The following is a 27921-nucleotide window of genomic DNA, read 5'->3' on the forward strand; positions in this document are numbered from 1 at the left end:
TTAAAGAAATGAAACGAAAAGGGGAAGAAAAAACAAAGAAGACTGCATGTTGTTCCTGGACACTGATTTCCAGTCTTAGGTCAAAGACCTAGAATGAGATCACCAGGAATGATAAAAGGGTCTTGAAGTATCTGAAAAGGCTGTAAGGGAATTGAACACATATTCCTAAAGCATTTCCTTTTGGTGGTAAATAAGCAGGAGAAGTTTCCATGTGGAGTCTCACTGAGGTCACTATCAGGTGCCACAGAATTGCAAAACTTGACATTGGATGATAAATGTAATTCCAGGTCCAAGTTAGGACTGCATTGAAAATACTGGGCATTATGATGATATAGTGACAGATGGTAAAAAGTGACGCTGGATTGGCAATGAGGAAATGACAAGATGGCTTCCTACCTCACCAAGTATAAATATATCTGACAGCTCACATAGGTATTAATAAGTGTCTTTCTTCTGAGGCACATATCTTTGAGTAACATCTTTCCCTTTTGGATTAAAAAAATGGTCTGATGATACAATTTAGGTGCACCCATCATGATTTAGGAAATTATAAGAAAATCAATATAATTCCCTAAAAAACTGAACTTGGAATGTTGAAAAACATAAACATATCAATTACCTGTGAGTATTTAGATGCAAACTGTCTTTTTTCTTCTCTATAATTTGGGTATTTATACTTTGGGGAAAGGATAGGGTAGTCAATCAGTCAACAGATTTATTAAGCACCTACTATGTCCCAGGTGCTGGGGATACCAAGTGTCAACCTCTAGGAAACTCTAGGCCCTTATCCTGCTCCAACCAGAAATTTCTAAGTGCTCCTAAGAAATCTTGTTCCTTCCTCATACCCCAGTAGTTTCTAAGCAGCCCTGCTCCAGGGTAGAGATAATTTCAAGGACATTTCTGTGGCCTTGTGTCTGTAATTCCTCAACACCTTCACACTCCCTTCCTGCAGTTCAGCTGCTCCACGTATCTCCACTGTTCTCCTTCTGTTTTCTGTGACTACACCCTATAAGAATCCCCTAGGGCAATCAGTATCAATATAATAAAAATAACAATTTAACCTAAACTAATTTATATATCCAGTGCCATGGAAGGTGATGGGATAGAGGTGCACATTGTGATGTTAGCTTTGGCAAGGAGATGAGCTGACTCTTCATGTGAGACCAGGGTGCAAGAGGAGAAAGTGGGGGAAGGTGTCCCCATGATGAGATAATTAATAGGGGAGAAGGGAAAGCTCTCCAGGAATGATAGTTAAAAGGATATCAATTTAATAATTCTCATAGAAAAAACAAATGAATGAAGAAAGAATATTGCCCAGAGTATAATGTATAGATGAATGGGTACATTACATGGACAATGAGTTGAACTCAGAATGTAATAGTGGTATAGAGATGAATGGACTGGATCAGATCTGGGAAATTTCATTGACTCCAAGTTGTTCCCTTCTTCTAAGGTCCATATTTTTAACATCATTATTCTTTTGGTGATATCATATGGCTATGAATCATGGAACACCATGATCACATAATGCTGGAAAACTTAACATGAAATTTAAAAGTTTTAACAGGACTTTTTCTTAAAATATAGATGGAGAGGAGAGGAAGATGAAGGTGGTGGTCAAGTTATGGCAAGAATATGACCCTAATGATGCTCATAAAAGAGGAACAGGTGTGCATCTGAGAATATGTGAGCGCAGGAAGGCTTTCAGCTGTCAGTTCCCCAGGAGTATTTAGGTACATCAAGATATTCTCTTGATACTGATGATTAAGTAGGTGCAGCATAAGAGACTAGTCCCAGCTGCATGTGAATCTTTGTGTCAGGAAGAAAATTGTGGCTTGGTAATAAACACAGGTAAAAATGGAATGACAAGAGAGAACAGAGTATGATTGTGAGCCAGGGAGCAGGTGCAAAGTTAGGTAGAGGTCAGCAAACTATGGCCCACGAATCTAACCTTTGGCTTCTTTTTGCAATGCCAGGAACTAAGAATATTTTTAATATTTTTAAATGCAAAAAACTCCCTTTATTTAAAAATGTAAAAACCAAGCAGAGGGACTAGATTTGGCCCTCAGGCCATAGTTTAAACCCCTGGTTTATAGAATAATACCATTAGGGGAAAGAAAACAAGAGATGCAAACCTGATCATCAGATTATAAAGTGGGTGTGCTACCATACATACACATTTTCTTTATTTGTAGAGACATCAAGAACACATTTTCTATTCCTTTGACTATGAGATATGTGTTTATTCAATTCCACAAGTACTTATTAAATGCCTACTATGTGTTATCCATTCCCAAACATTTAATCATAGGAGGATGAAATAGAGAAGGAAGAGTAGAGGGAGGGGTTTATATAAGGATAAACTTGGAGAGTACTGCAGGTCTAATCAGAGTCTACTAATAATGAAACTCTGGGATTAGATTTACAATACAGTTTTGCTCTTCTCCTCTTCTACTACTTGGAAATGACTCTGAGTCCAAGAATAATCTTGTAAGAAGGCATCTACTTTATGAAGATAAATACTACTAGCAGATCTTCACCATTATACTGTAATAACCAAAACTCAAAACTTACTGTGCAAAAGCCAACTTGATCCTGGCTTGAATTTCTACCCATTCTTCCTTTAAAAGTTTTCCATGGTCCAATAGCTCCTTTGAAAGTCTCTCAGCTTTTGTTAAATTTTGTGAGGCTTCCTTTAATCTGAATTGCATTAAGGATAATTTTATATTCAGTCATTTATTCTTGATCACCAGTTCCCAGTCTATCCTGGCTCCTAGTCCTTTATGTACCATTTTATGAATCATCTTGACTATTTGGTCTTGAAAATTAAATATACAAACTATGAACAGGGCCTCCAATTACAAAGAAGAAGGAGAAAAAGGATACTTCTGAAGTTCAGTTAGAGCTCTTCCCAAAGTATGAAAAAGGTCAATTGAACATCTGAAAATATCTATGCTTTCTTCAGGCAAAGATGAATTGGTGAGGAGAATTTCTCTGGCTTTTTCTGCATGTTGTTTTGCTTGTAATGAGAGTCCTGTGAACACACACACACACACACACACACACACACAAAAGAGGTTTAAGTCTTTCTTTCATATCAATGAACTGGAATATATTTGTGAATGACTTGTGAATGTAATGATGTTTCTTTCCTATATTATTAATGTTCACATGGTAATTCATTCTGAGAAGCAGAGTTGAGCATCTCAGCATGAAGCACAGCTGGGCAGGTTCAGGCAAAACCTTCATTACAGTTTATCTGAAAACAGTTTCATGACTATAAAAGGGAAATGTGTTTCTCTAAGTCTTCAAGTAAAATTCTACTAAAAAAGAATCTTTTTTAAAAACAAGATAATAAAAACAAGCTAGAATTGAATTTCTTTGATTTCTCTCCACAATTAGAGGTATGAAGAATTACAAGTTATTAGAAAATAAATGGTGCATTTAAAAGCTATAGCATTCCAAACAAGAAATTAGATGTGAGTAAATTTTAATTCCCTTGGTAAAGGTTTCCAATATAATTCTGGCCAATCATTTATTCTCCCTCCCCGAAATTCTGTTTCTCCATCTATAAAAGGAATCTTCTACCACTAAAATTTTTGTGAGGCATTAAAATATCTGAATCATCTGATAGACATATTTCTCATGTGGTAATAAGTAAACGTGGCACAGACTAGCAGCAAAAATACAACCACTAAGTGCCTGGAATGTATATATTTCAAGTTTCTTCTACTGACTCATTTTACAATATTAGAGTGACAATGTTATGAAGATGACATTAAAGAACCCCATTAAAATCAAGAGAAATAGCCATGATTTCTATTAAAGAGTCATGCTTCAATGCTCTCTGAGCTTTACGTTCTTAATTACACAGAATTATACCTCTAATCCCCAGAAGGTTGTCAAAACATGAAGTTAATTATATACCCATGTCTAGAATACAAGAAGAGTATTTTTAAGAAGCCAAAAAAATTAAAGAAACATTATTATTATAGTGATTCTTATAGACCTTTAACTGTCGTAAATTTTGTATAAGTCCCATATTTATCTGTCAAGCTAAAAGTATTTTAATGAGAATTATGTGCCTAGATTTATGCTAGGTTCAGAGGAGGATACAAAAAAATATCATAAGATACAGTCTTTGCCCTCAAGGAGTTTATAATCTAGTTACAGGAGGCAAGGATATGAAAGCTAGAAAATAATATGAAAAAATACATTATCAGGTGTTAAGTGAAGTTGTGATGATTATAAGAGGAATAGTAGTCACATTAAAAACTCACATCATACCCAGTAAACTTATTTTCTCCTAAGAACCTTATTTTAAAGACTATGGAAAGAATAACTAGAGTTGAACTTTTTACTTCTTTACTTCTCAATCTTTATATTCTCCCTATACTCTGCACTCTTTCTCAAATTTCCTTTGGAATGTCATCTCGATGTGTGCCAAGAGAACAGACATTTAAATCTGAGATAACCCAAATCCACATTCATCTAGTTATGTTCAAACCAATAACTTTGTAGAAAGGACAGGAACTAGTTAACCATCCATCTGTAATGAGCTCACCTTTCAGCTGTAGGTATCCTCGAGCCAAATTAACATGCGCTTCTGCTAGTTTCCAATGATGGTCTCCATAACAAATTCTTGTTAGTGCCACACCACGCACCAGTTCTTTTATAGCTTGTTTATACTATTAGAGAAGAAATACATGCGCACACATACGTATAAATATTTAGCCATGTAAAGAATCTAAATTCTAAAGACACAAAAGTCAGGTTGCCTCTTCAGTTTGGCTGTGCTTGCTTAGTTTGGTCTTAACTTTTTTTTTGTTTCATGGACCCTTTGTCACTCTGATGAAGCCTATGGTTTGCTTCTCAAAATAATATTTTTAAATGCCTAAAATACATAGGATTAAGGAAACTCATTAAGGTGAAATAAAGATTTGATTTTGTCCCATCCAAGTTCATAGACCCCTGAAATCTTTCCATGGACACTGTAGTAGGAGGAAGTGGTATCTGTGAACCCCAGGTTAAGAAAACCTCATGTCACAGGGGTTTTTCCAATAGAGGAGAGTTTCATTTGGCTTTCTGAGTTCACTTATTCATATCATATACACTACTGTATTGCATATGGTTTCAAACTAAGAACTCTTTTTGAAGTTTGTAGGGACAGAAAAACTACAGAGAAAGATAAGCCACATTGTAGTGGAGTGAAAATAAGGATAATAAAAACCACTGAGACTGTATTTGAGATATGAATTCTCTTATTATGTTACAAATACCCCTATTTCTATAACCTTTGTAAAGGTGAGCTCTTTTTTAAATTTTTCTCTCACATTTTCTATGACAGACCACTGTAAGAGATTTCTAAGAAAACAGGCTGGAGTAGCTAGGTGGTGCAGTGGATAGAGCACTGGCCCTGGAGTCAGAAGGACCCGAGTTCAAATTCAGCCTCAGACACATAACACTCACTAGCTGTGTGACTCTAGGCAAGTCACTTGGCCTCAATTGCCTCACAAAAAACCCCCAACAAAATAAAACAAAACACACACACACACACACACACACACACACACACAAAGAAAATAGGCTTAAAATGTGAAAAAGAGTGAAAATACAATAATTAATAAGAAATAGTCACTTCTAAGGTTTAACTACCCCTCAACTCTCATTTTTCTCCATTATTTGCTTGATTTTGATGTCACACTCTTGTGACAGTTATAGAGCTTTCTATAGATTGTAAGATTTTAAGATCTAAGAGATTTTAAGATTTAGAAGTGGGCAATCATAGTGCGCAATTAAAGTATAATAATTCAGAGACTTAGAGCCTTTGATGCAAACAAGATCAGCAGGATCAACAATCAACATTACAATATAAGAAAAGGGAGACGCTTTTTATTTTCCAGACCCCACAGTGTCTGAAGGTTTCTAAGTCTTTTAACTATATCCAGTCTAAGCTCTTTCCCAAGGCTCAAATGACTTCTCAGTCAGTTCAGGGTTATGGTCTATCAGAACAACATTCCTAGAGCAGCAGCCAGTGTTTGACAGAAATTAGAGAAGGGGTTTAGACCGGTCAATGAAAGAAGGCTAAGGTAGGAGTCAAGTGTGAAAGAAACAGAGGTTAAGGCAGAGTTGTGGGAGAGGCTGAAGAGAATACTGCTAGGATATACACTGTCAGAACTGCAACAATGCACTGAGCACCTTAAGCAACGTTTAAAACCAAAGTCTGCCACTTACTGCCCACCAGAGGCATTATGCTTTCAGTCTGGTACACTACAATTTAACTTAAGACAAATACCTATATGCCATGGAAAATAGAATTTTAGGGGAAGCTAGTGGCAAAGTGGATAGAGTACCGACCCTGAAGTCAGATGAACCTGAGTTCAAATTTGGCCTCAGACACTTGATACTATAACCCTGGGCAAGTCACTTAATCCCCATTGCCTCGCAAAAACAAACAACCCCCCCCCGAATTTTATAAATAAAAGTAATGTTAAAAATGTCCCTTACTATGCCCTTGTGTATGTTGCACCTTATCTGCTTACCCTTAGTCATAGCTACAGAGGGTAGAGAGGGTTCATAAATTTAGACCTCAAAGGAGCTGTATGGGTCATCTAGCCCAATCTTCTAATATACAGATGAGAAAACTAAAGCCCAAAGAGGTTAAATGAATTGCCTAAGATTAGGTAATATTAAAATAAGAACTTGAACTCAGCTTGGTGATTGATCCAGGAACACCCAAGTTTCCAATCTAACATTAAAGAGTTGAGTTCAAATTTTTGCTATGTTGGTAGAATTTTTCCTAAGCTTTACCCTGTGGTCCTAGAGGAAGAAACCTGGATTACATCTGAAGCTTTCTAGAGTAGTGGCAGACTAAAGAAGAGGGCAGATAGTAGGTGAGTATAATAAAGCATTTTAGGGGAAGTGAAGTTATAAAAAGGTTCAAATATTTCTTAGTGTTTAAATTTACCTTTACAGTGTCCCTAATACAAGTTTCTAAGAGCATGAGAACAGTGACAATACTACATTATACATCAGGACTTGGGCATTCCAGTCATGGTTTTTACTATGAGAACCTTGACCAAGATAGACAAAGACTTCACCCTAACTCTGCTCCCTGGTTTGTCCTCTAATATAACCCCAATTTTTCTTTAGTTCTTTAGTTTCTTTAGTTTAGTTCTTTTGTACCAACTGGACAAAAACAATCATAGATTCTTAAAAAGTCAGAAGTTGACCTTAACGGGCATGGAGGCGAACATGGTGTAGGAAAAGAATACTGATTTGGAGGCAGAAAATCTGAGTTCAGATCTCAGCCGTAACATTGTAGCTGCAAGGCTTCAGACAAATCACTCATACTTTCTGGGTATATGTTAGTTCATTTGTAAAACTGGTACAACAGTACCAACTTTACAAGATTATTGTAAGGTTCAAACTATAAAATCTATATAAAGTGCTTTGCATACCTCAAAGTACTTCTATAAATCTTAGATATTATTATTATCTTAGATTCCATTAGTAACCCACTATGGCTGTCAGGCAGATGCAGCTTGAAATAAGAAAGCAGGTAATTCATTAAAGATAAAATGTGCATGAAAGAAGTTATCTTACTTCATGAATGCTGAAATGAAACTTTACTTTTTGTTCACACTCCAGAAGTTTCTGTTTAGGAGGTTGCAATAGGATTACTAGGCAGTTCGTTTTGAATCTGTTTAGATCTTGTACAGAGGGCATCCTTGGTTTCAGTTAGGTGACTGGAAATTTGAGTTTCTTGATCCTCTTGCATTTTCTGTTATCTGTCTTCTAATTTTGAACATTACAAAAACATTCAAAGTCATAAATCATAGCAACTCATCAAGCTACTTTTAGAAATATTCATTTACCTTTTAATATTAAGAGTAGCACATGTACAAATTTCAGTAAGATAGGTACTATAGCAAATAGGTACTATTTAATCCATATATAACAGTCACACAGATCATGATTACCCAATTTCCTACTGGTCTTGATTTAGTTACAATACTTCCAACCTTACCTTACTGGCTTATCCAAAAATACTTTTTCAAATTATTAAAATATTTTCTAAGCTTGTTTTGTCTTTTAGAATTTTTTAGTGAAAATTTTGAATTCTGTGGTTGTCATAGAATCCATAGGCTTTTTCTATTGCTATCAGAACACCATTAACTTCATTTTTACCTTAGCAACAATGAATAATGTAGTCAATAAACACTTTTCATTCATTCAACAAATATTTGTTGATCACCTACTATGTTCAAGGAACTGTGTAGGAAACACAAAGATCAATAAAATACATGCTCCCTACCATCAAAGTGCTTAATAAGCTACTAAGGGAGAATTCTGAATCACAGAATTCCAGAATTAGACGGGACCTTGGAGGTCATCTAGTTCAATACAGACCTGAGGAATAATTCACTTCAAAGGCAGTATGGTAGATTAGACTGAAAACAATTCATAGTCAGAACACTATCCCTTACCACTTGTGCAATCTTGGACAAATCACTTAATCTCTCCCTTTTCTTTTCTCTCTCTCTCTCTCTCTCTCTCTCTCTCTCTCTCTCTCTCTCTCTCTCATTCTCTCTCTTTCCTTCTTTCTTTTTCTTTCCTTCTAGCAATTGGGGTTAAGTGACTTGCCCAGCATCACACAGCTAGTAAGGGTCAAGTGTTTGGTCTGAGGCCAGATCTGAACTCAGGTCGTCCTGACTCTATCCACTGTGCCACCTAGTTGCCCCCCTCCAGTCTTAAATCTATGATCTTAAGATCAGTATAATATATTCCATAAATGGTCATTCAACCTTTCCTTGAAAACTTCTAGAGAGAAGCAATGTACTCTTTCCCAAAAGAAACACTTTATTTTTGGATAGTTATAATTATTAGGGAATTTCTCCTTACACTAAGCACTTCTGGAATCCTGTCACCTCAAAGTTAGAAACTTTCAAATAGTAATTGTTGCCCCCCAGATAACATCCACACTACCTAGTCTTGTATTTAAGATCCTCTAGAATATAGTCTCAATGTACTATAATACAAAGCAGTATGTGACAAGTGCCATAAGACTGGGACAAATAAAGAGCTATAGGAAGAAGTTCAGAGGAGGGTGAGATTGGCATATTTCATGCACTAGGTAGCATTTTACGGGGTTTTGAAGGATGAACTGATTTCATACGAAGATGGGAGTGGAGACAGTTTTAGAAAAACAGATAGAGTATTTATTAACAGCTTCTGATGTATCAGGCATTGTGTTATGCACTGGGGATACAAATGCATGTGTTTATCCTCATGAAAGTTACATTTTAAGGGGGGAAAATAACACATAAAGCAGAGCTGGAAAGCTGGGTGGGGATGGTGGGGGAATGCACAGTTAAGGAGAGAAGTCTGAAGAATAAGTGGAGCTGGGTGTGAAGTAAGTATGGCCTGGTCCCCTTATGAAATAGTGGTCTGAGCTAAAGACTCACCAACTCGGAGGGGCTCAGAGTGGCAGCATCTCCAAAGTGGCAAGGCTGCTAACACAGGGGTGAACAGTGAGAAGTGCTAGAAGTGATTTAAAGTGAAAGGGACTTTACAGGTCGTCTAGTCCAACCTCCTAATCTTACAGATGAAGAAACTGAAGCCCAGAGAAGTTAAATGAGCTGTCTACCTATGCTACCTATGTAGCAAAGTAGAAATTTAAACCCAGGTTCTCTGGCTTTCAATTGTACCACACACAGGCACTCCAGGTATAGAAAATTCAGAAACCACATTAAGTAAATCATGAATATCCCTGTTTGGCTTGAGCAAATGGTATGTTTAGGGGAAAGGTGGAATATAAGGTTAGTAAACTGACAGTAGATTGTAAAGAGCTTTAAATGCCAAACTAAGGACTTTGAATTTTGACTGATGATCAGAAAGATACCATTGAAGACTTTTAAGGTAAAGACTGATAGGATCACTAAGTGATGTTGTAGGAAAATTGATAAGGTTATTATTCAAATATAATACAGGGAGAAGAGACTGGAAGCAATAAGAACAATTAGGGGAACTACTGCCATAGTACAAGTGTGAGATACTTAGTACTAAAATTAAGGGGTGGTGGTGAAGATAATAATAATAATAATAATATCTCATATTTAGAGTGCTTTACAAAGTGCTCTCTCCACAACAGTCCTGTGAAGTAGAGAAAGCATTATTATCCCCATTACACATATGAGGAAACTGAGGCCAACAGAGGCTAAATGCCATCTCAAGCACATGAAACTGCTAGCTAGGGTAGGGCTGAGATTTCTTTGGTATTTCTAGGGTTGGAAGAGACCCCAGAGAGCATCTATTTAATCCCTAGCTCCACATTTCACACATAAGGAAATGGAGTCCCAAGGACAGGCAAGCAGAAAGCATTTAAGGGCAGCATGTGACTCCAAGCCTTCTTTTCTCAGAGGCAGGGCTGTACCTCCTCTACTTTGCTGCCTCCCATATTTTCTGACTCCAAGGCCAAACACAGCACCTTGCACAAAATAGGCTCTTAATAAATGTCTGTTGAATCAAATTGAACTGCAAAAGATCACATGAAGAAGGAATGTGTAGGACTTGGATGTGTGGGATTAGGAAAATGAAGAGTCCAACAGGTCTTTCTAACTCCCCAGGGAATATCTGAGAATGCTCTATCTGAATTTCAGGGAGTCTACTGACAAAAACTCTCCCAATGGGCAAATATGGCCTGAGTGGTAGGAAACTCAGGTCTATGTTTAGAAAAAGATTTGAATTTTAGCTTTGACCTTAGTCAAGTCACTTAACTTCTTTGAGGCTTTTCGGGAACTAAGGCCATGTTTGGCTTAAGTGCAATAGCAGTTTATAAACTACAAACCCAAGAAAAAAACTACTTAATAATTAAACATTAAAAACACACAATCCAATAATAAAAAGAATATCAAAATACAACTGCCCTCCCGTGGTTGCCAGATCAAGAACTCATGGAAGTGACCAGCAGGCAAGGGGAGATCAGGAAAAGACCCTCTGTCAAGGTGGGAAAGATGAAATCAAGAGGCCACTGGGGCCTTTGATTCAATTCAACCCAACAAGCATTTATGAAGTGCTAAGAATGTGAAAGGGACTGTGTTAGCCTTTTCTAGGCACTGGAGATGATCTTTGCTCTCAAGGAGCTTATATTCTGCTGGTGAAGCGAAGAGGAGGGCAAATACACAGAGAAATAAATCCAAATTTAGACAAAATAAATACAAAGTAATTGGAAGAAGAGTACCAACAACTGGGGGACCAAGAAGGGCCTCATGCAGGAGGTGACACTGAAACTAAGACTTGAAGAAAGCTAGAGTTTCCAAAAGGTGGAGGTGACGGGGTAAAGACAGAGAGCAAAGGCATGGAGGCAAGAGATGGAAGGTCATGGGTGGAGAAAAGCAAGGATGTCACTTTGACTAGAACACAGAGTCCCTGGAATAGAGCAAGGTGAATCAGTCTGGAAAGGGAGGTTAGAGCCAGACCATGGAAGGCCAAATATAAGATTTTTGTATTTTATTCTAGGGCCAACAAGAAATCACTTCTTCAGCAGAGGAACGATATGGCCAGACCTATGCTTTGGGAACATTAATTTGGCAGAAGTATGCACTGAAGGGGGTACAGATTGGAGGCAGGGACACCAATTAGGAAGGTATTACAATATATTACAATACTATAGGTAAAAGGAATGAGTACCTAAATTAAGGTGATGTCTATCAAATACAAAAGATGTTGTGGAGGTAAACTCAAAAATACTTGACAAGTGACTGGATTTGGGAGATGAAAAAAGGGAAGAACGAATATGACTCAGTTTACAAACCTGAGTGACTAGAAATTTCACAGTTGGAGCTTCATTTACTTACTTTAAGGGCTTAAAGGTCGTTTTTCAGACTACCCTTTGTAATGAGTAATTTTAAGGATGTTATCAGTTTAATTTGAATGGTTCTAAGATCCTTTCTCCAGAGCAGGTTTTGACATGGGGATGATGGTGCCTACAGGGGCAGAGGGAAGGGAGACATAGGGAACAAAGTGAGTAAAAAGCCAAATGAATCTGGAGGTCCAAGATCTGAAGACAAGTATCTATTATTTCATAATTTTTCCTTTTGCTGGCTCTGGCTGAGTATTAGTCTACAGTTTGAACATGAATACCTGGTCATGGAATCAATCTTCTCGAAGTGTGACAGCTTCTTCTTTACTGAGATATCAGCAATATCATTATACTGCACCAAAAAAATCTTATATTGTAATTCTAAGGGAAAGGAAGAATGAATTTTATGTTAAATATAAAAGGACAATAATTATTACTGAATAATTGCATTTTTACCTGTCTCTCCACCTTGGTAAAGGTGTTACTATTAAAAAATGAAAATAAATCTTGTTTCATTTCAATGGCAAAACACTAAAGATGCTTTTGAAATGAAAAAAAAAATGATGCATCAGGATTTATTTTATTCAACCAAGAGTCTATTAAAAGCGTTTGCTCTTTTAAACATTAAAACACATAGAGGTTTATAAGATCAATTATTAATCTGCCATTTTCTACAGTTGCAATAACTTCTAACTGGTCTCTCCTTGTTTCTAGACTTTCCTCTCCAACTCATCCTGTATACTTCGGCCAGTTAAATGTTGAAACCTGCTATCATTGTATGATTCCTTTTTTAAAAAATGACCAAAAACAAAACAAAACCCCACCAAAAACAAAAAACCTACCTTCAACAGCTTTTCATTGCCTTACAGCATAAAGTCCCAACTCATCATTCAGCCTGCCACTCAAGACTCTTCACAGCCTGAATCTTGCTCAGCAATGCACAACATGAAGAATTCTCCACTCCAGCCAGTCAGATCTTCAATATTACTAAATCAGATTTTTGTTCACATTCTTTCTCCTCCATCCACCCCTATCCTGCCACTACTTCCCTTCTCATCGCCTAATCCGAAATGCCCTCCACCTTCTTCTCCATCTCTCTAAATCCTACCCATCCTTCAAGGCTCAGTTTATTTCCTAAACCAATTAATACTTTTTCTAAGCATTTCAGACTGTGCTAATCTTTTCTTTCCCTGACCTATGTAGTATTTAAATACTCTATTGTACTATTATTTAAATGTTTTGTGTTTATCTCAATTGGACCATAAGCTCTTGAAATGAGGGCTTGTGCCTAAAGTTCATTTTGTAGGACCTACTACAGTACTTTGAAGGCAGTAGATACCCAGCAAAAATGTCTAGAATGAATGTATGTGAAATGTTCTTAAAATAGCATACCCTAGGAGCTACAAATTGGTTCAAGAAATAGCCTTATCTTTTAAGAATTATAATTTTTATACTGAAAAGTTATAACTTTCTAGCTATAAATCTGCTTCTGTCCTCTCATTTTGGTTTCTTTCGCGGTTATTTGGCAGATTTGTCCTTTTATTTATAGAAGGCAAAGTCACAGGAGAAAAACAAAAATTAGGGGGAAAAACACTGAATTAAGGATAAAAAGGGGCACACAATTTCAAGACCCAAGTCTTATTCTGATATTCATTTCGTTTTATAAGTTTGTAGCAAAACATGTTATAAATGTATTTCCTATTTGTTATTTGGAATATATTTAATGGAAAGAAATATCCCTTTCATTTAAAAGTATATATTTACATGTGATCTTATGAATATTAGCAAGCCAAAACAAACAAAAACAGTACCTTAAGGTGGTCAAAGATAATCATTATTCTTTTTTATAATATTTTAAAAGTTGCTTTTAGATACAATATTCCCCACCCCACCCCCCAACACTTGAATGTAAAGAGAAATTTGTACCCTCAGAAAAAAACTTGTTTCTTGATTTCCTTTGACTCCTGTCCTTTAACAATTCATTTACTTTGGTTTACGTCTGACAGCGGTAACAGTTCTTTAAAATTGGAGAGAAATCCTGGACAACTTCAAGAAACAGGCAACTTTGCTATAAATCCCATTATCAACTTACAGTGGATTCGGAGAAGCTGCTCCACTTCACTGTGAGGCAAACTGCACAGCCGTCTATTTGCAGCTTTCCAGGCAACTTTAATTGCTGCTTTATAATTTTATACTTCTTTATATAGATTAATGTCCACGGAAGTGACTAAATTCAAACAGCTTAAAACTAAAATCGGGCAACCATATCCCGGAAAAGCAACTCGTTATTTCACAAAGCTCAGGATCAGGGAAGTGATTGATGCAGCTTTAGCCAATAAGGAACAAAAGACCTGAAGTACCCTTTCCAGTCAAAGTTTGTGACCCAATCCTTGGGAACCTAAGGCGGGAATTTTAAAAGGGGATTGGCTTTCTATTTGCTAGGCCTCTCCTTAAAGCCAAATCACATCATTTGAAAAAATAAACTAATTTTAAGAGTTTAAAAATTAGTAACCGAGATGTGTAGGTGCTTTGTAAAGATGTTTAAATCCTATTATTTAGCATTGTAAAGACACTAAACGGGCAATTCTCAAATCAGGATGTTACGTGCTGTAAGAGCATCGATCTAGAACTGGAGAAGCTCATTTTTTTTTTTTTAAAGCAGGCATTAAAAGCACAGAGATGTTAATTGACCTACCCAGTTCAGATGGTGAATGGTAGGGCAGGGTTTTGAACTTAGTTCCTCTGACTTTAGATCCAGCATTTTTCCACAAGAGTTGTTACTATTACTATTATTATTAAAAATCTAAACAGAAATAATACTATATGTTGATGAGAAACGCCATTGATTGTGGTTGTTAGTTCCAAGGAGTAAATTTTGAATAATCGATTTTATTAATATTTTCATGTATCCAGAGACCTTTGCTACACACGTTTTGAAAGAAAAATGATTTTGCTCACATTAGATTTTTTAAAATGGAAATGCAAGCCCCTACTGCTTTATTCTTTTAAGACTTTGTTCTCCCAACCTAGTGTTAATTTTTTTCACCGCAAGGGAAGTGAAAATCTGTCTAAGAATCGCATTTATCTGTCAGTCCCAGGCCACTATCCTTTCTGCGGTATACTCTCAATGTAGCAGATATCACTGGATTGGAACTAGTCTATGGGTTATAATCTCTCTGAAGCAGTTTAATAGTTTTGTACCTTTTTGAGCAAATCGCTTGACCTATGGGGATCTCCCTTAAATGTGTTTTTCTTTTTTTGTGAGGCAATTGGGGTTAAGAGACTTGCTCAGAGTCACACAACTAGTGACTGTTATGTGTCTGAGGTCACATTTGAACTCAGGTCCTCCTGACTATGAGGCCCGTGCTCTATGCACTAGCGCTACCTTGCTGCCTCCCTTCACTCAAATGTTAAAGGGGTATAACTACTAACCTGTCTCTGAATTGTTTTTGAGACTCAAATGATACAATGTATATAAAGTTCTTTTACTCCTAACATATGATATAAATATACGTATTGTTGTCATATTTCATCCAAAAGATACTGAAGTTCTTGGAGGCAGGTTGTTCAGAGTTTAGTGGGAAAAAAGCACCAACCAGTTCAAACGCTAACTCTGTAGCAGGGCATTGACTGGACAAACCACTTATCCTTCCTGAATCATGTTTCCTCATATATAAAATGACAGGGTTAGAAACAGCCCTTTGCTGTTTCCAATCTGTGACTCTTTGCTAGGTCAGTGAACATTATGTAAAAGCTTATGTTTTAAAAGCCCATGATAGGCATAAAGGAGTTTACATATACTTAGGTTCTCACTCTTTCAGTTACATAATTTAAGTACTATTATTCTCATTTTACACATATCAGAATCGAGGCTTCAAGAAATAAGGCAGCTTGTCTAAGGTCACCCAACTATTAATTTGCTTTGCATAATTCTGACTTCAAGTTCAGTGCTCTTTCCATTCCAAGTAGATTTCTGCAGAGAAATACTGCACTTGACATTCACCTATGCTTTTTTAGAATACAGATAAGAATTGGACATGCAATTTCATCTGTATTAGGAACTGCTAGTATGAGGAAACTCCCTTTACTAATGCAGGTCCTGAAACTTGTGTTTGTTGTCTTAGAGCATTGCCCAGGGCTCTAAGAAATGACCATATTTATCAAATGGGCGACTTGAATCCAGGTCTCTCTGGTTCCGATGCCGAATCCCTATGCGGTACTACTAGCTAACTTACATAGCGCCTCCTACGTGCCAGGCACTGTGTTAAGCACTTAACAGTCAGCCATGCTTCCCTTTGGGGAAGCTAGGTGGCTCAGTCGATAGAATGAATACTGGGCTTGGAGACAGGAAAAATCATCTTCCTGAGTTCAAATGTGGCCTCTAACATTAACTAGCTGTGTATCCCTGGTCGAATCACTTCACTGTTTGCCTCACTCCAGTATCTTTGCCCAGAAAACCCCAAATGCTGCCACAAAGAGTTGGACACAACTGAAAAACAAAATGCTTCCTATTACTTTATGTTTCTCTTGTACTGGTAAAATTTGTCATTCACGGTTGTACCCTAAGTGGGAAGAGAGGCCATGTTTTGGTCCTGAAGTGGGAAGGCACAAACAGCTCGCCAGCGCTACGGTAGCAACCAGCACGGGCCCTGGGGGGGCAGCTTTCACAGCCAGGTGTCCCTTCCCTCCTTTGCCTGGGGCGCCATTCTACGATCCTGGAGGGAGGGCCTGCGAGGAACAGCAGCTGCTGAGTCAGCAGACACCCATTCCCAAACCCTGCGGCTCGGAGGAACAGGGACCTCCGATCATCGGAGCAGTAACAAAACACGAAAGTAGCGCAGAAAAGATTACAGCACTCAACACAGACAACTACAGGACGATGCGGAAGAGTCGCGCTCTTGTGTGTGAGCAGATACCGCGAGAACCAGGGTGTCTCGCTCTCGCGAGGCTTCCTTCCTCCTCCTGCCCCGCCTCCTCCCGCCTAGCTCCCTGCCCTGACTCCACCCCTTTCCCCTCTCCTTTCTCCCGCCCCTCCGGGCGCGGATCCCGGGGGCGTGAATCACTCGGAGCTGGGGGCCCCCACCGCGCCTTCCCCCTCCCCCGCCCCCGCCCCCAGACCACACGGCTCCGCCCCTTCCCCTCCCCGCCTTCCTCGCCTAGGGGAGCTCAGCCTCGTCTAGGGGACAGCCCGAAGCCGCGGGCTTCGGCCAGGAGTGGATGTGAGTATCTTTTCCTCCTCGTCCTCCTCCTCGTCCTCGCATCCGCGCCCGGATCTCGGCTCCGCCGCCCCCAAATCCGGACCTCCGCCCCCGCCTGGCGGGGCTGCTTTCCAAGGACAAGGGGCTCCGGGTCCCAGGCGGCCCCCGGCTCCCGGGTGTCTCCCCCAGAGCCTTCGCCCCCTCCGGGACTGACTGGAAAGAGCCGTTTCCAGGTCCCGTCTGTCTTGACCCCACCCGGCCGGGCCTCGCCTGCTGCTGTCCGCGCCCCCATCCCGCAGCGCCCCCCTCATTCCCCATCCCGCACCCCCGCCCTCCGCCCGAGCGCCCCCCTCCCTGGAGGCGCCCGGCCTGCTGACTGCGGGGCTGTCACGTGAAGGGGTGTGTGTGTGTGTGTGTGTGTGTGTGTGTGTGTGTGTGTGTGTGTAAGTAGTCAGACACATGCTGACAGACACCCTTGGAGTGGGTTGGCTAGTTGTACTGCTAATTTGAGACTTTGTGTATATGTGTGTAAATGGTCACGCATGCTGACACCCCTGGAGTTGTTGCCTAGTTGTAATTAGAAAACTGTCAGTGAAGGATGTGTGTGTGCGTGCGTGTGTGTGTGTGTGTGTGTGTGTGTGTGTGTGTAAATGGTCAGACACATGCTGACACCTCAGGAGTTGGTTGGCTAGTCGTAATAGTGCTAATTTGAGGACTGTTCATGAAGGGGTGTGTGTGTGTAAATGGTTAGACACTTGCTGACAGACACCCTTGGAACTGGTTAGCTAGTTGGAATAGTGCTAATTTGAGGCTCTCTGTGTATGCGTGTAAATGGTCAGGCATATGCTGACACCCCTGGAGTTGGTTGGCTTGGTGTAATAGTGCTAATTTGAGGACTGTCCATGAAGGGGTGTGTGTGTGTGTGTGTGTGTGTGTGTGTGTGTGTGTAAGTAAATGGTTAGACACATGCTGACAGACACCCTTGCAGTTGGTTGGCTAGTTGTAGTACTGCTAATTTGAGACTTTGTGTATGTGTGTGTAAATGGTCAAACACATGCTGACACCCCTGGAGTTGTAATTAGAAAACTGTCAGTGAAGGATGTGTGTGTGTGTGTGTATTTGTATAGTTAGACATGTGCCAACATCCTTGGAATTGGTTATAATAGTTCTAATTTAGAGCAATTCTTGTGAAGGTATGTGTGTATGTGTGTAAATTGTCATATAAATGCTGATATCCCTGGAGTTGGTTGGCTCATGTTGTAATGCTAAATAAAGGGTTGTCATATGAAAGTGTATATCTCTTGAGTGTATGGGAATATAAATGGTTTTACCCATTTTGACACCCCTTTTCCTGAATGGAGGATGTGGAGTTGCTTGGCTGGTGTAGTAGTGTTAATTAGGAGGGGTGATAGCCTTGAGGTCTCTTGTGTGAAGCTTCTTTCTAGAGAAGGAACTCCTTTCAGATGACCACCTAGGAAAAAAAAAGTCTTTTCCTTTTAGGCTGCTGGGTCACATAGAGTATAGAGTACTGTGCCTGAAGTCAGGAAACCTGAATTCAAATACAGCTTCTTAATTCAAATCCAGACACTTAACTGTGTGATCCTGGACAAGTCCATAAATTCTCTCTGCCTCATTTCCATTCACTGTAAAATGGAGATAATAGCACCTACCTGACAGAGTTGTTGTAAGGATCAAATGAGGTAATATTTGTAAAAACACTCAGCACAGTGCCTAGAGCAGCACTCAGCCTAGTGCCTGGAGCATAATAGGCACTCAGTAAAAGTCTGTTCACTTCCTTTTCCCCTTTTAAAATAGGGATAGGGTGGGGTGGAAGAGTTAACAGGAGTTTGATTTTTTTTTTAAAGAGGATATATTTTCATAGGATCACAGATCTAGGCCTTATTCAAGCATCTCATTTTACAGATGAGTCAGGCAGCATAGTAAGCACAAGTGCTTACTATGTTCCAAACTGTGCTAAGAAGTGGGGAAACAAAGGCATAATGTTTCTGTTTTCAAATAGCTTACATTCTAATTGAAGAGACAGCCTGTAAATAACAAGATACAAATAAGATTATATATAGAGAGAGAGTAGATAGATGGAAGGTATTCTGAGAAGAGAAGTGCACAGAAGGCACAGAGATTTTAAATTACTTGTCCGTGATCAACTCTGTTAGTTAAGTGTCAGAAACAAGATTTGAACCACATGTTTTGACTCCATATCCATGTCTCTGTCACCTAGAATGACCTGTGTATCATTCTCAGTTCTCTGGTAAAAGCTTCTAGAGAATATGAATTAATTAAAAAGTCATAGTATTTTAGAGCTATTTGGTGAACTAGTCCAAACTTTCCCCCCACTCCCTTTAAAATATGAGAAAAGTGCTGGTCTTAATCTAGATGTATAGTGAAAGCAGGAACATTATATCTTTTTTGTTTTTACAAAATTTGCCTCCAAATTATTGAAAAAACTTAAACTCATTTGTCTTTATCACATAGCCCTACTTTTTGACCCTGAAATGACTTACACAGTTATCAGACTCAGGAAAAAATGACTCTAATTTATCCTGTCCTCAGAGACTTGGTGTAAAACCACATTTCTTAGTATGTTCACGGCATGAATACCCTCTATAATTTTCTCATCATATTTGACCTTATTTCCAAATTGAAATATTCAGATTCCTATTCAAATCAATCAATCAACATTTATTGTATACCTACTATATGTCAGGCATTATGCTAAGTTCATTCCAGTAAAAAAAAAAACACAATGAAACATGTTCAGAAGGCAACCTATTGGAAGACCTGAATTTTCATAGTGTGGACTATATATAGCCTGTAAGTGATTAATAGTAGTGTTTATTTATCATCAATAAGAAAGTTTACAGACTAAAAAGTAGTGAAGTGAATGTTTGTAGTGTATTTTTTAGTATATAAATGAAGGCTGTGCTTTGCCTATGATTGCTGTGGAATTAGTGGAACAGTAATAGGTATTATTAGTGTTGTGTGATCTTATTTTTGGCATTGATCACTCTTAAACCCACTGATATGACTACTTTGTAATTGAAAAATCTTAGAGACCTTTAATTGAAATTAATAGGGCTCATCAGTGCTTTTGAGAGTCAGGAAGGCTAGGTTCTAGTCTCTGTTCTGCTTTTCACTTGTGGGACCTTGGGCAAGTTATTTGATCCAGTTGGCTCCAGTTTTCTCATCTATGTTGGGCTAGAGAATTCAGTTTAATTCAACAAACATTTAATTATTTACTATATGCTAGAGTCTGTGGATACAAACCTTTGGGGTGCTGGAACAAGGATAAGTACACAATACAAGGGAGAAAGATAAGTACAAAGAAAAGACCCAGGCAGAGTGCTATGAGAAATTTTAGGGGAGAGATCACTTTTACTTGTGGAGGAGAGAAGAAGATTAGGAAAAGTTTAATGGGAAGATGGAATATGAGAAGGACCTTGAAAAAGGAAGAACTTAAACAGAGGGAAATAGTGAAGAGGGAATTTATTCCCAGCATAGAGGACTGAACAAAGCTGCAAAGATAGGAAAGAGCAGAAATTAGAATGAAGAACAAAAAGTAGTCCAGTTTTGCTGGAACATAGACTATCCAAAAAGAAATTGTATGAGATAAGACTGAACAGTTAGACTGGAGTTAGACTGAATGGCAGAGTCAAGAATTTAAACTTTATTTAACAGACACTAGGGACTAACTGAAGGCTTTTGAGTAGATGAGTGATAACTTAGCAATGCTTTAGGAAGATTACTTGGCATTGATGTGAAAGACTGATTAGAAAGGGCAACTTGGAGACAGGAAGGCCAGTTATAAGCTTTGTAACAGCAGTCTAGGGAAGAAGAAATGAAAGCCCGAACTAAGGGTGTTTTAGTGAGAGTTAAGAGTGGCCTGATGTGAGAGATTGCAGAGGTAAAAGTAATAGAACTTTGCAGTTGATTGGATGAGTGTAGGTGAAAGAGGAAAAGTTAAAAAAATTACTCCAAGGTTCTTAAATTGGAAAGATAGTGGTGCCATTAACAGAAATAGACAAGTTAGGAGGAATAGTTCATTGGGGAGAATTTTTAGGCATGTTTGAAGTGCCAAAACAGTCTAGTATTTATTAACACATCCTATGTGTTAGGCACTGTAACTAGTGCTAAGCACTGAGGATTCAAAGAAAAGGGAAAAAATTCCCTAATGTCAAGGAGCTAAAAATCTACTGGGGGAAACAACAGAAAACAACAAAATTAGGATTGGTAAAAAACAAAACAAAAAAAAACCTTACTATAGTTGGAAGGATTTTAGCCAGAACTTGAAGGAAAATTGGGAATCTGGCAGGCAGAGATGAGGAGGGAGAACACTCCAGGCATGGGGAACAGCCAATGAAAATGTCTGGAGTGGAGAGATAGAGTGTATTGTGCAAGGAGGCTAGTTTTACTAGATTGAATAATAAATGGAGATGAATAAAAGTATTAAAAAAAAACTGGAAAGGTAGGAGGGAACAAGGTTATGAAGGGCTTTGAAAGCCAAACAATGGATTTTATTTTTGATCTTGGAGGTGATTGGGAGCCACTGGAATTAATTGAATTGGTCAGGGAGGGCTGTATGTTCAAACCCACACTTTAGGAAGATCAGTTTGACAGCTGAGTGGAGGATGGACTGGAATGGAGAGGGACTTGAAACAAGGAGACTCTCACTTGTAGGTTATTGCCATAGTCCAGGTGTAAGGTGATAAGGGTCTGTACTGGGGTAATTGGCAGTGTCAGAGGGGAGAGAAGGAGTCTTATGTGACATGTTGTGAAGGACTTGGTAATTGATTGGATATAGGAGGTGAGAGAGTGACTAGGTTGTGACCAGGAAGATGTTGGTGCCCTTACTACTAAATGGAAAGTTAGGAAGAAGGGAGGATTTGAAGAAAAGATATAAGTTCAGTTTTGAGCTTAAGCTATGGAATATCCAGTTCAAGATGTCCAGAAGGCGGTTGGAGTGGTTTAGGAGGTTAGGGCTGTATTAATAGATCTTAGAATAGAGAGGTTATTGGAGCAGATAAGATCACAAAATGAAATAGTATATAGAGCCCAGTATAGAGCCCTATAGGATACCCATAGTTAGAAGGTGTGACCTGGATGAAGATCCAGGGAAGGAATGATCAGACAGGTAGGAAACTGTTTCAGGCACATCTCTATCCAGCAAACAGTTGGAAATACAGCACTGAATAAAATGGGATTAGTTAGGTTTGATTTGGAAGTCACCTGCACAGAAGTGCTAATTGAAGTCATACTGAATATTTCATCTGTATCTGTGAATCTGTGTAAATTCTGTAAAGATCAGTAGTTTCCTCCTTTGATGAAGATCACAGCCTACCCACCCCTGCCCATCCTGAGCAATTCTTATTGATGTCCTCCCAAAAATCGTCATGGGGGACTGCCCAAACACTGGAGGCCTTCCTCACTTTCTGACTTTGTGAGGGTACCAGTGGAACAGTTGGTCTGCCAACTTGTCATTCCTTACTCCTGCCACATGACTATCCGATCTTCTCTTCCTATTCTAGTTTCTTGATTCCCTTTACTTCTGTTTTTTTTAATGAAATTTCTTATTGGTTATGTGTTATAGCTTGTTTATACTTGCTTTGGAGAGCTTCAAATAAATCACTCCATAGTCTTAAGTGTATAGGACTTTTCTGACTCTCTATTTGGAGTGGGTTTTCCTTGTTATTCAAATAATATAAAGCAGCAGTGTGGGCAGTGAGGTTCTAGGATGAAGTAGGATAGATTTATAAACATAGGCCAAAGGAAAAATGGTCTGGCTTCACTCTCTTCTGCCTTGAAACTTATTATAGGTGTTCTAGCTCTCCTCCCAATTCCCTTCCATTTGACTGGTTCTCATTGCAATATAAAGATTGCCGTTCTATATAAAATTTTAGCATTGTAGAGCTGTTAAGGAACTTAAAGATGATCTATTCCCTTCATTTTACAGAAAGGGACTTGTGACTCAAAGAAATAGTATGTTTAAGGTCATACAATATATTCCAGGGCCAGCTAAGTGGTTCAGTGTATAGAGCTCTGGCCTTGGAGCCTGGAGGACCTGAGTTGAAATCTGACCTCAGATACCTAACACTTACTAGCTGTGTGACTCTGGGCAAGTCACTTAATCCCAAACTCCTCACCAAAAAAAACCGAACCAAAACAAAAAACCACATATTCCATAGATTTAGATAAATCATCAGATATCAGAAATATTGGAATATGTTGAATTCTTGTGTTGTACTAGTAATATATGTGAATTTTCATATGTTGCCTTTCAATAAAATTACGTTAATTATTAGAAGTGGGGATTTCTCTATTACTATGGATTAAGAATATGAAATTCATTGAGAGATCATACATTTTTTGTTAAGTAGCTTAATGAGGCACTCTGAATGTGTAGATTGCTTTAAGTAAGCTCAAATTCATGATTTTCAAAACCTTGAGTTTATTTTCAAAAGGAATTTGGAAAGAGTAATCAAAGAAATCAAGCTGAAATTCTTAGGTTGGAGAAAAGGCAACTTCTTTGTACCTCTGTTTTGCAGTTCCTTAGATGTTTATGGAGTTAACATGAATGAAAGTATGTGATAGGTCTCAGAGCTAGAAGGGATCTAAAGCAGTTCATTCTTCTGGTCCCGTAAAATATTAACTTCATTGAGAAGGTAGCTGAAGCGGAGTAGCTTATGGTGGGGAAGGTTAGAACTTTGATCTTGCCTCCCAGTGCAGTATCCTTCTGTCATTCAAGTAAAAATAAGCAAACAAAACTGTGATTCCCAGGATTTGTCCTTTGCTCATTTCTTCCTAAGAACCCTCAAAACTAAGAAAAAGGAAAAACAAAATAAAATTGGACTAGATAGTACTTAGGAAGTGAAAATATAAGTGGGATGAATAAGTGAAAATTGATCACATCCTATAGTTTTATTAAAATGTTTTAGATATGTTGAAGGAGCTATTTTGAAAAAAGTAGAATTTGTTGATTTAATTTTTTACAAGTTTCCTTTGTGTGTGTGTGTGTGTTTATATGTGTGTAATAGTTTGAATCTTTCAAAAAAGGTATTGTGCATATTTTATTAATACAAAAAACCTTTTTCTAGCTGAATTAAATGTCCTGATCATTTTGTTTTGGTTAAGCTGTGACTTTATTTATAAAACTTTATGTTGAGATATATATGTTCGTGTGTGTGTGTGTGTGTTTGTGTATATATATATGTATATATATATATATATATAAGATTTTGATGATTGAGAAAAGTGAAAAAGTAAATTTTTTAGTAAATTTTATTTTAGAGTTTGCAAAAGACTTTGAAAAAGCTTTGGATAGGATAATTAATTTTTTAGTGTCTTTATTTCCTATATTGGATGTAAGCCACTTTACACACTAATTTATATGATGATGTATTATAAATGCTTATAAGAGATCAACTGTAATTTAAAAATTTTCTTGTTCTATCTTTAGATCCGTACTTTACAAGATGTAGTGCTGTAATGTGGCTGATGGGACAGGTTCAGTCATGGCATCAGAACTTTGTAAGACAATCTCTGTGGCGAAGCTGGAAAAGCACAAGAATTTATTCTTAAATTACAGGAATCTACACCATTTTCCAATGGAGTTACTGAAAGATGAGGGCCTGCAGTACTTGGAAAGACTCTATATGAAAAGAAACTCCCTTACAACCTTGGTATGATAAGTGCAAACAGTATTTTATTTTTAAATATTTACTTATAAATTAATGCTGACCAAAATCAGAGTTTTGTTCTAGGGATTTTTATAAAGAGAATTATCTAATGGTGTACATGGGCAATACAAATACATAATTCACAGCATTTTCTTATTTGGTTAATAGGATCGGTTTATGTTGTTTCATTGTTTCCTTGTGAATCATTCCATTCTGTTCTCATTTCAACAGACTATTCATTTGGAAATTAAATCTTCACATCCTGTTATCTTTTTGCCCTCCCATTTGAGGAGATACTGCCTTGATATGTGGTTAATGTATGTTAAGAATTAAGATAATATATGTTGAATATTAATAGTGACCTGAAAGTGTGGTGAAACATTTAGTGACAGGGACAGAGAACTGACTACAGAGGACATATACCGGCTATGTAGCCCAGGGCAAGTCAGTTAACCTCCGAAGTGTCTGAGCAACTCTTTAGGACTGTAATTTAAAGAACAGGGGGAATGTGCTAATCACAAGTTCTCTATACCCATGAAATCATGGGTCAGGCCCACTCCCCCCTCTTCCTTCCTTATCTTTACCGTCTCAAGCAGTGAACATTTATGTGTCTTTTATTTTCAGGGCTTAGTATATTATTAGTAGCATTACATTTTTAGTAAGTGTTATTTTGAGTTCCAGTATTACAGCAATCATTTTAGACTTTTGTAACTTAACTTTTCTGTCCTTTTGTTTTGAGCTTTTTCAAAATTTTTGTTAAATTTAACAAACATTTATTAAATACCTACTGTATGCTGGACATTTGTCTTGGAGAAGACATAAAGAGAAATAAAGTGTCCCAATTGTGATGGAGTTTAAACATTCTAATAAGAGGATATAACACATAGACAAATAAACATATACAAAACAGATCATAAGTACATATGAGATCTGTAGATGAAAAAATCATTTCCGACTAGAATGATCAAGGTAGTCATCATTAAAGAGGTAACCTTTGGACTGGATGCAGAAGATTAGAATTTCATTAGACAAATGGGGGAAGGACATTTTAGGCAGAAAAAGGGTGTGCGCAAAAGCCTGGAGTTACTAGTGTGGGATGTGTAAAGAGTTGATAAGTAGTCCAATTTAGAGACAGAATACTTAGAGGGAGGTATTTTGGAATAAGTTTGGAAAAGTACAGTGATCTCAGATATAAAAAGAATTCATACAAGTGCCATGTGACAAACAATTTTTAGCCTGGCTTTCTTATGTTGAAGTGTTTTTATCATGAGAAATGAAGTGTGAATGTTACATTATAGAACTTTTATTACTGTTAAGCTACAAGAAACATTTATTAAATATGTAGGGAGTACTGTGTTTTTCATTGGAGGAAATAAAAAGGTTTAGAAAAGGTAATTCTTGCCTTCAAGAGACTTATAATGTAATAGAGAGGTCACCAATAATGATAGGGGTCAGAGAAGGGAGGTATTGTGACATTACTCCTTTAAGAGAGGTTTTAAAAAGCCTTCCCCTTTTCTAAAAAAAGCTTTCCCTGATCCTTCTATCCTGTGTAACTACTATCTTATCTCTTTCTTTTCCTTCACTGTAAAACTTCTTGAAAAAATTTACACCACACTTCATCACTACCTGGGCTTTCTTCAGTCTTTCCATACTTTTCTGTTGAAACTAGTTTCTCCACGGTAACTTTTTTTTTGTTAGTCCTCATCCTCCTTGAACCTTTTCACTTTCTGACTTTATTAACCACCTATTGGATGCTCTTCTCTCCTTCCTTGGCTTCAGAGCTCCTGGTTCTTTTATTTCTCTAACTTTTTCCTCTGTCTCCTTCCCGTGAGTATGTTTACTGTAAGATGGAAGCAAATGATGGAGGGATTGAAGAGCATGATAGTAAGGGCAGTGACAGCTGGATTGAGGTTTGAGAAAGGTCTGGAGTGAATGAGAGCAAGGGTGCAGGTAGAGAGATTAGCTTTAGGGAGTAGTTGGAATATCTTTTCTGTTACCAAAGGGAAGGAGGAAAGAAAGGGTAGTAATGCTGAGAAAGTTTGAGAAATAAAGGATGGCTGCTAAAGGAGTACATAGTAGATGTTTTCTATATTTTTAGGAAGGTGGTAGGACAAGTTATTTACTCTAAATGTAGGGATAAAGTGGTGTTTGGAGGTGAAAGGAAAGATGAAAAGGCATGAAGTAATTCCTGTGGTAAATTAGAAAAGTCCATAAGGGTAGAGTAGTACTATTTTGAGTAGCAATTAGGGCCTATCTGGAATTATATATTATGAATTTGCAGCAGGAGAAATCAAGTCAATTTGATGGGCAGCAGGTCAGAGGGACAGGGGAGTAGAGAGTAGAAATGAAAGTGAGAAATCCTTAAGGTCCAGGATTAGTACTGATAACAATTAACTAACATTTATATTGCCTTTTAAGGTTTGCAAAGCACTTCACATATATTATTCCATTTGATCCTTGCAACAGCTTTGTGAGGGAGATGCTCTTATTATTCCCATTTTACAGAAAAGGCAACAGAAGCCAAGAAAGTTTAAATGACTTGCCCAGGGTCACCTAGCTAGAAGGGATTTGAATCAGGTCTTCAAGACCATCTTTCTATCCATTATGCCACAGTACATTCTAGGAGGCAAATGAAGCTGGTGTATGATATGGATTGGTCAGGAAGCCAATCCTGACCAAGGATGAAAAGTAGATTTGGTGTCAATAAGAGTGTTAGGAGACATAGCTTAATGTAGTATAGGAAGCAGTGGTTAGAAAGTAAAATTTATAATTTCTTGATCTTGAACTTGATACAATTCCCAAAGATGGTGAGGTTTTAAGGTGAGGTCTGACTTTGTCAGTGGGTGCCTAAAGGGAAGGAGGAAAAGAGAAGGAAAATCACTGGAGTTGAGGAATGTGCTGTCAGGTTGTCAGAGAACTTGCTAAACTGAATATATGAGTCTTGAGAGTATGGTAAAAGGGGATAAGATTGAGTAGAAGGTATGAGCCAGGTATTCAAGTTGTTTAAAAAGTTGAAAGAATGACCTGCAGTTTGGAAGATGACAGCAACAAATAGGGAGAGAGAGTGATAGAAGTTGATTGTATGAACCTTGAATCAGTCAAATCAGTAAGCATTTATTAAGCATCTACTGTGTGTAAGGCATCCTGTTAGGCACTTGGGTTACAAAGA

At 38.0% G+C, this 27921-nt stretch overlaps 2 protein-coding genes across 2 annotated transcripts in view; one reads left to right on the top strand and one right to left on the bottom strand.

Moving 5' to 3' along the window:
- The window catches only part of TTC23 (tetratricopeptide repeat domain 23), a 98993-nt gene extending 84810 nt beyond the window's left edge, over positions 1-14183 (bottom strand). The window contains 7 exon segments of the mRNA XM_078151165.1: positions 2575-2700; positions 2887-3034; positions 4565-4688; positions 7606-7687; positions 7689-7797; positions 12145-12244; positions 13956-14183. Of these exon segments, the coding sequence (XP_078007291.1) occupies positions 2575-2700; positions 2887-3034; positions 4565-4688; positions 7606-7687; positions 7689-7780 (572 nt within the window). The 5' untranslated portion in view covers positions 7781-7797; positions 12145-12244; positions 13956-14183.
- A 2791-nt stretch (positions 14184-16974) lies between these two features.
- The window catches only part of LRRC28 (leucine rich repeat containing 28), a 188392-nt gene continuing 177445 nt past the window's right edge, over positions 16975-27921 (top strand). The window contains exons 1-2 of the mRNA XM_020964020.2: positions 16975-17082; positions 24533-24755. Of these exons, the coding sequence (XP_020819679.1) occupies positions 24588-24755 (168 nt within the window). The 5' untranslated portion in view covers positions 16975-17082; positions 24533-24587. The remainder of the gene's footprint in view (positions 17083-24532; positions 24756-27921) is intronic.

This window comes from Phascolarctos cinereus, unplaced genomic scaffold (genome assembly GCF_003287225.1).
Source record: "Phascolarctos cinereus isolate Bilbo 61053 unplaced genomic scaffold, phaCin_HiC Scaffold_3;HRSCAF=262, whole genome shotgun sequence".
In the NCBI taxonomy this organism is placed as follows: Eukaryota; Metazoa; Chordata; class Mammalia; order Diprotodontia; family Phascolarctidae; genus Phascolarctos; species Phascolarctos cinereus.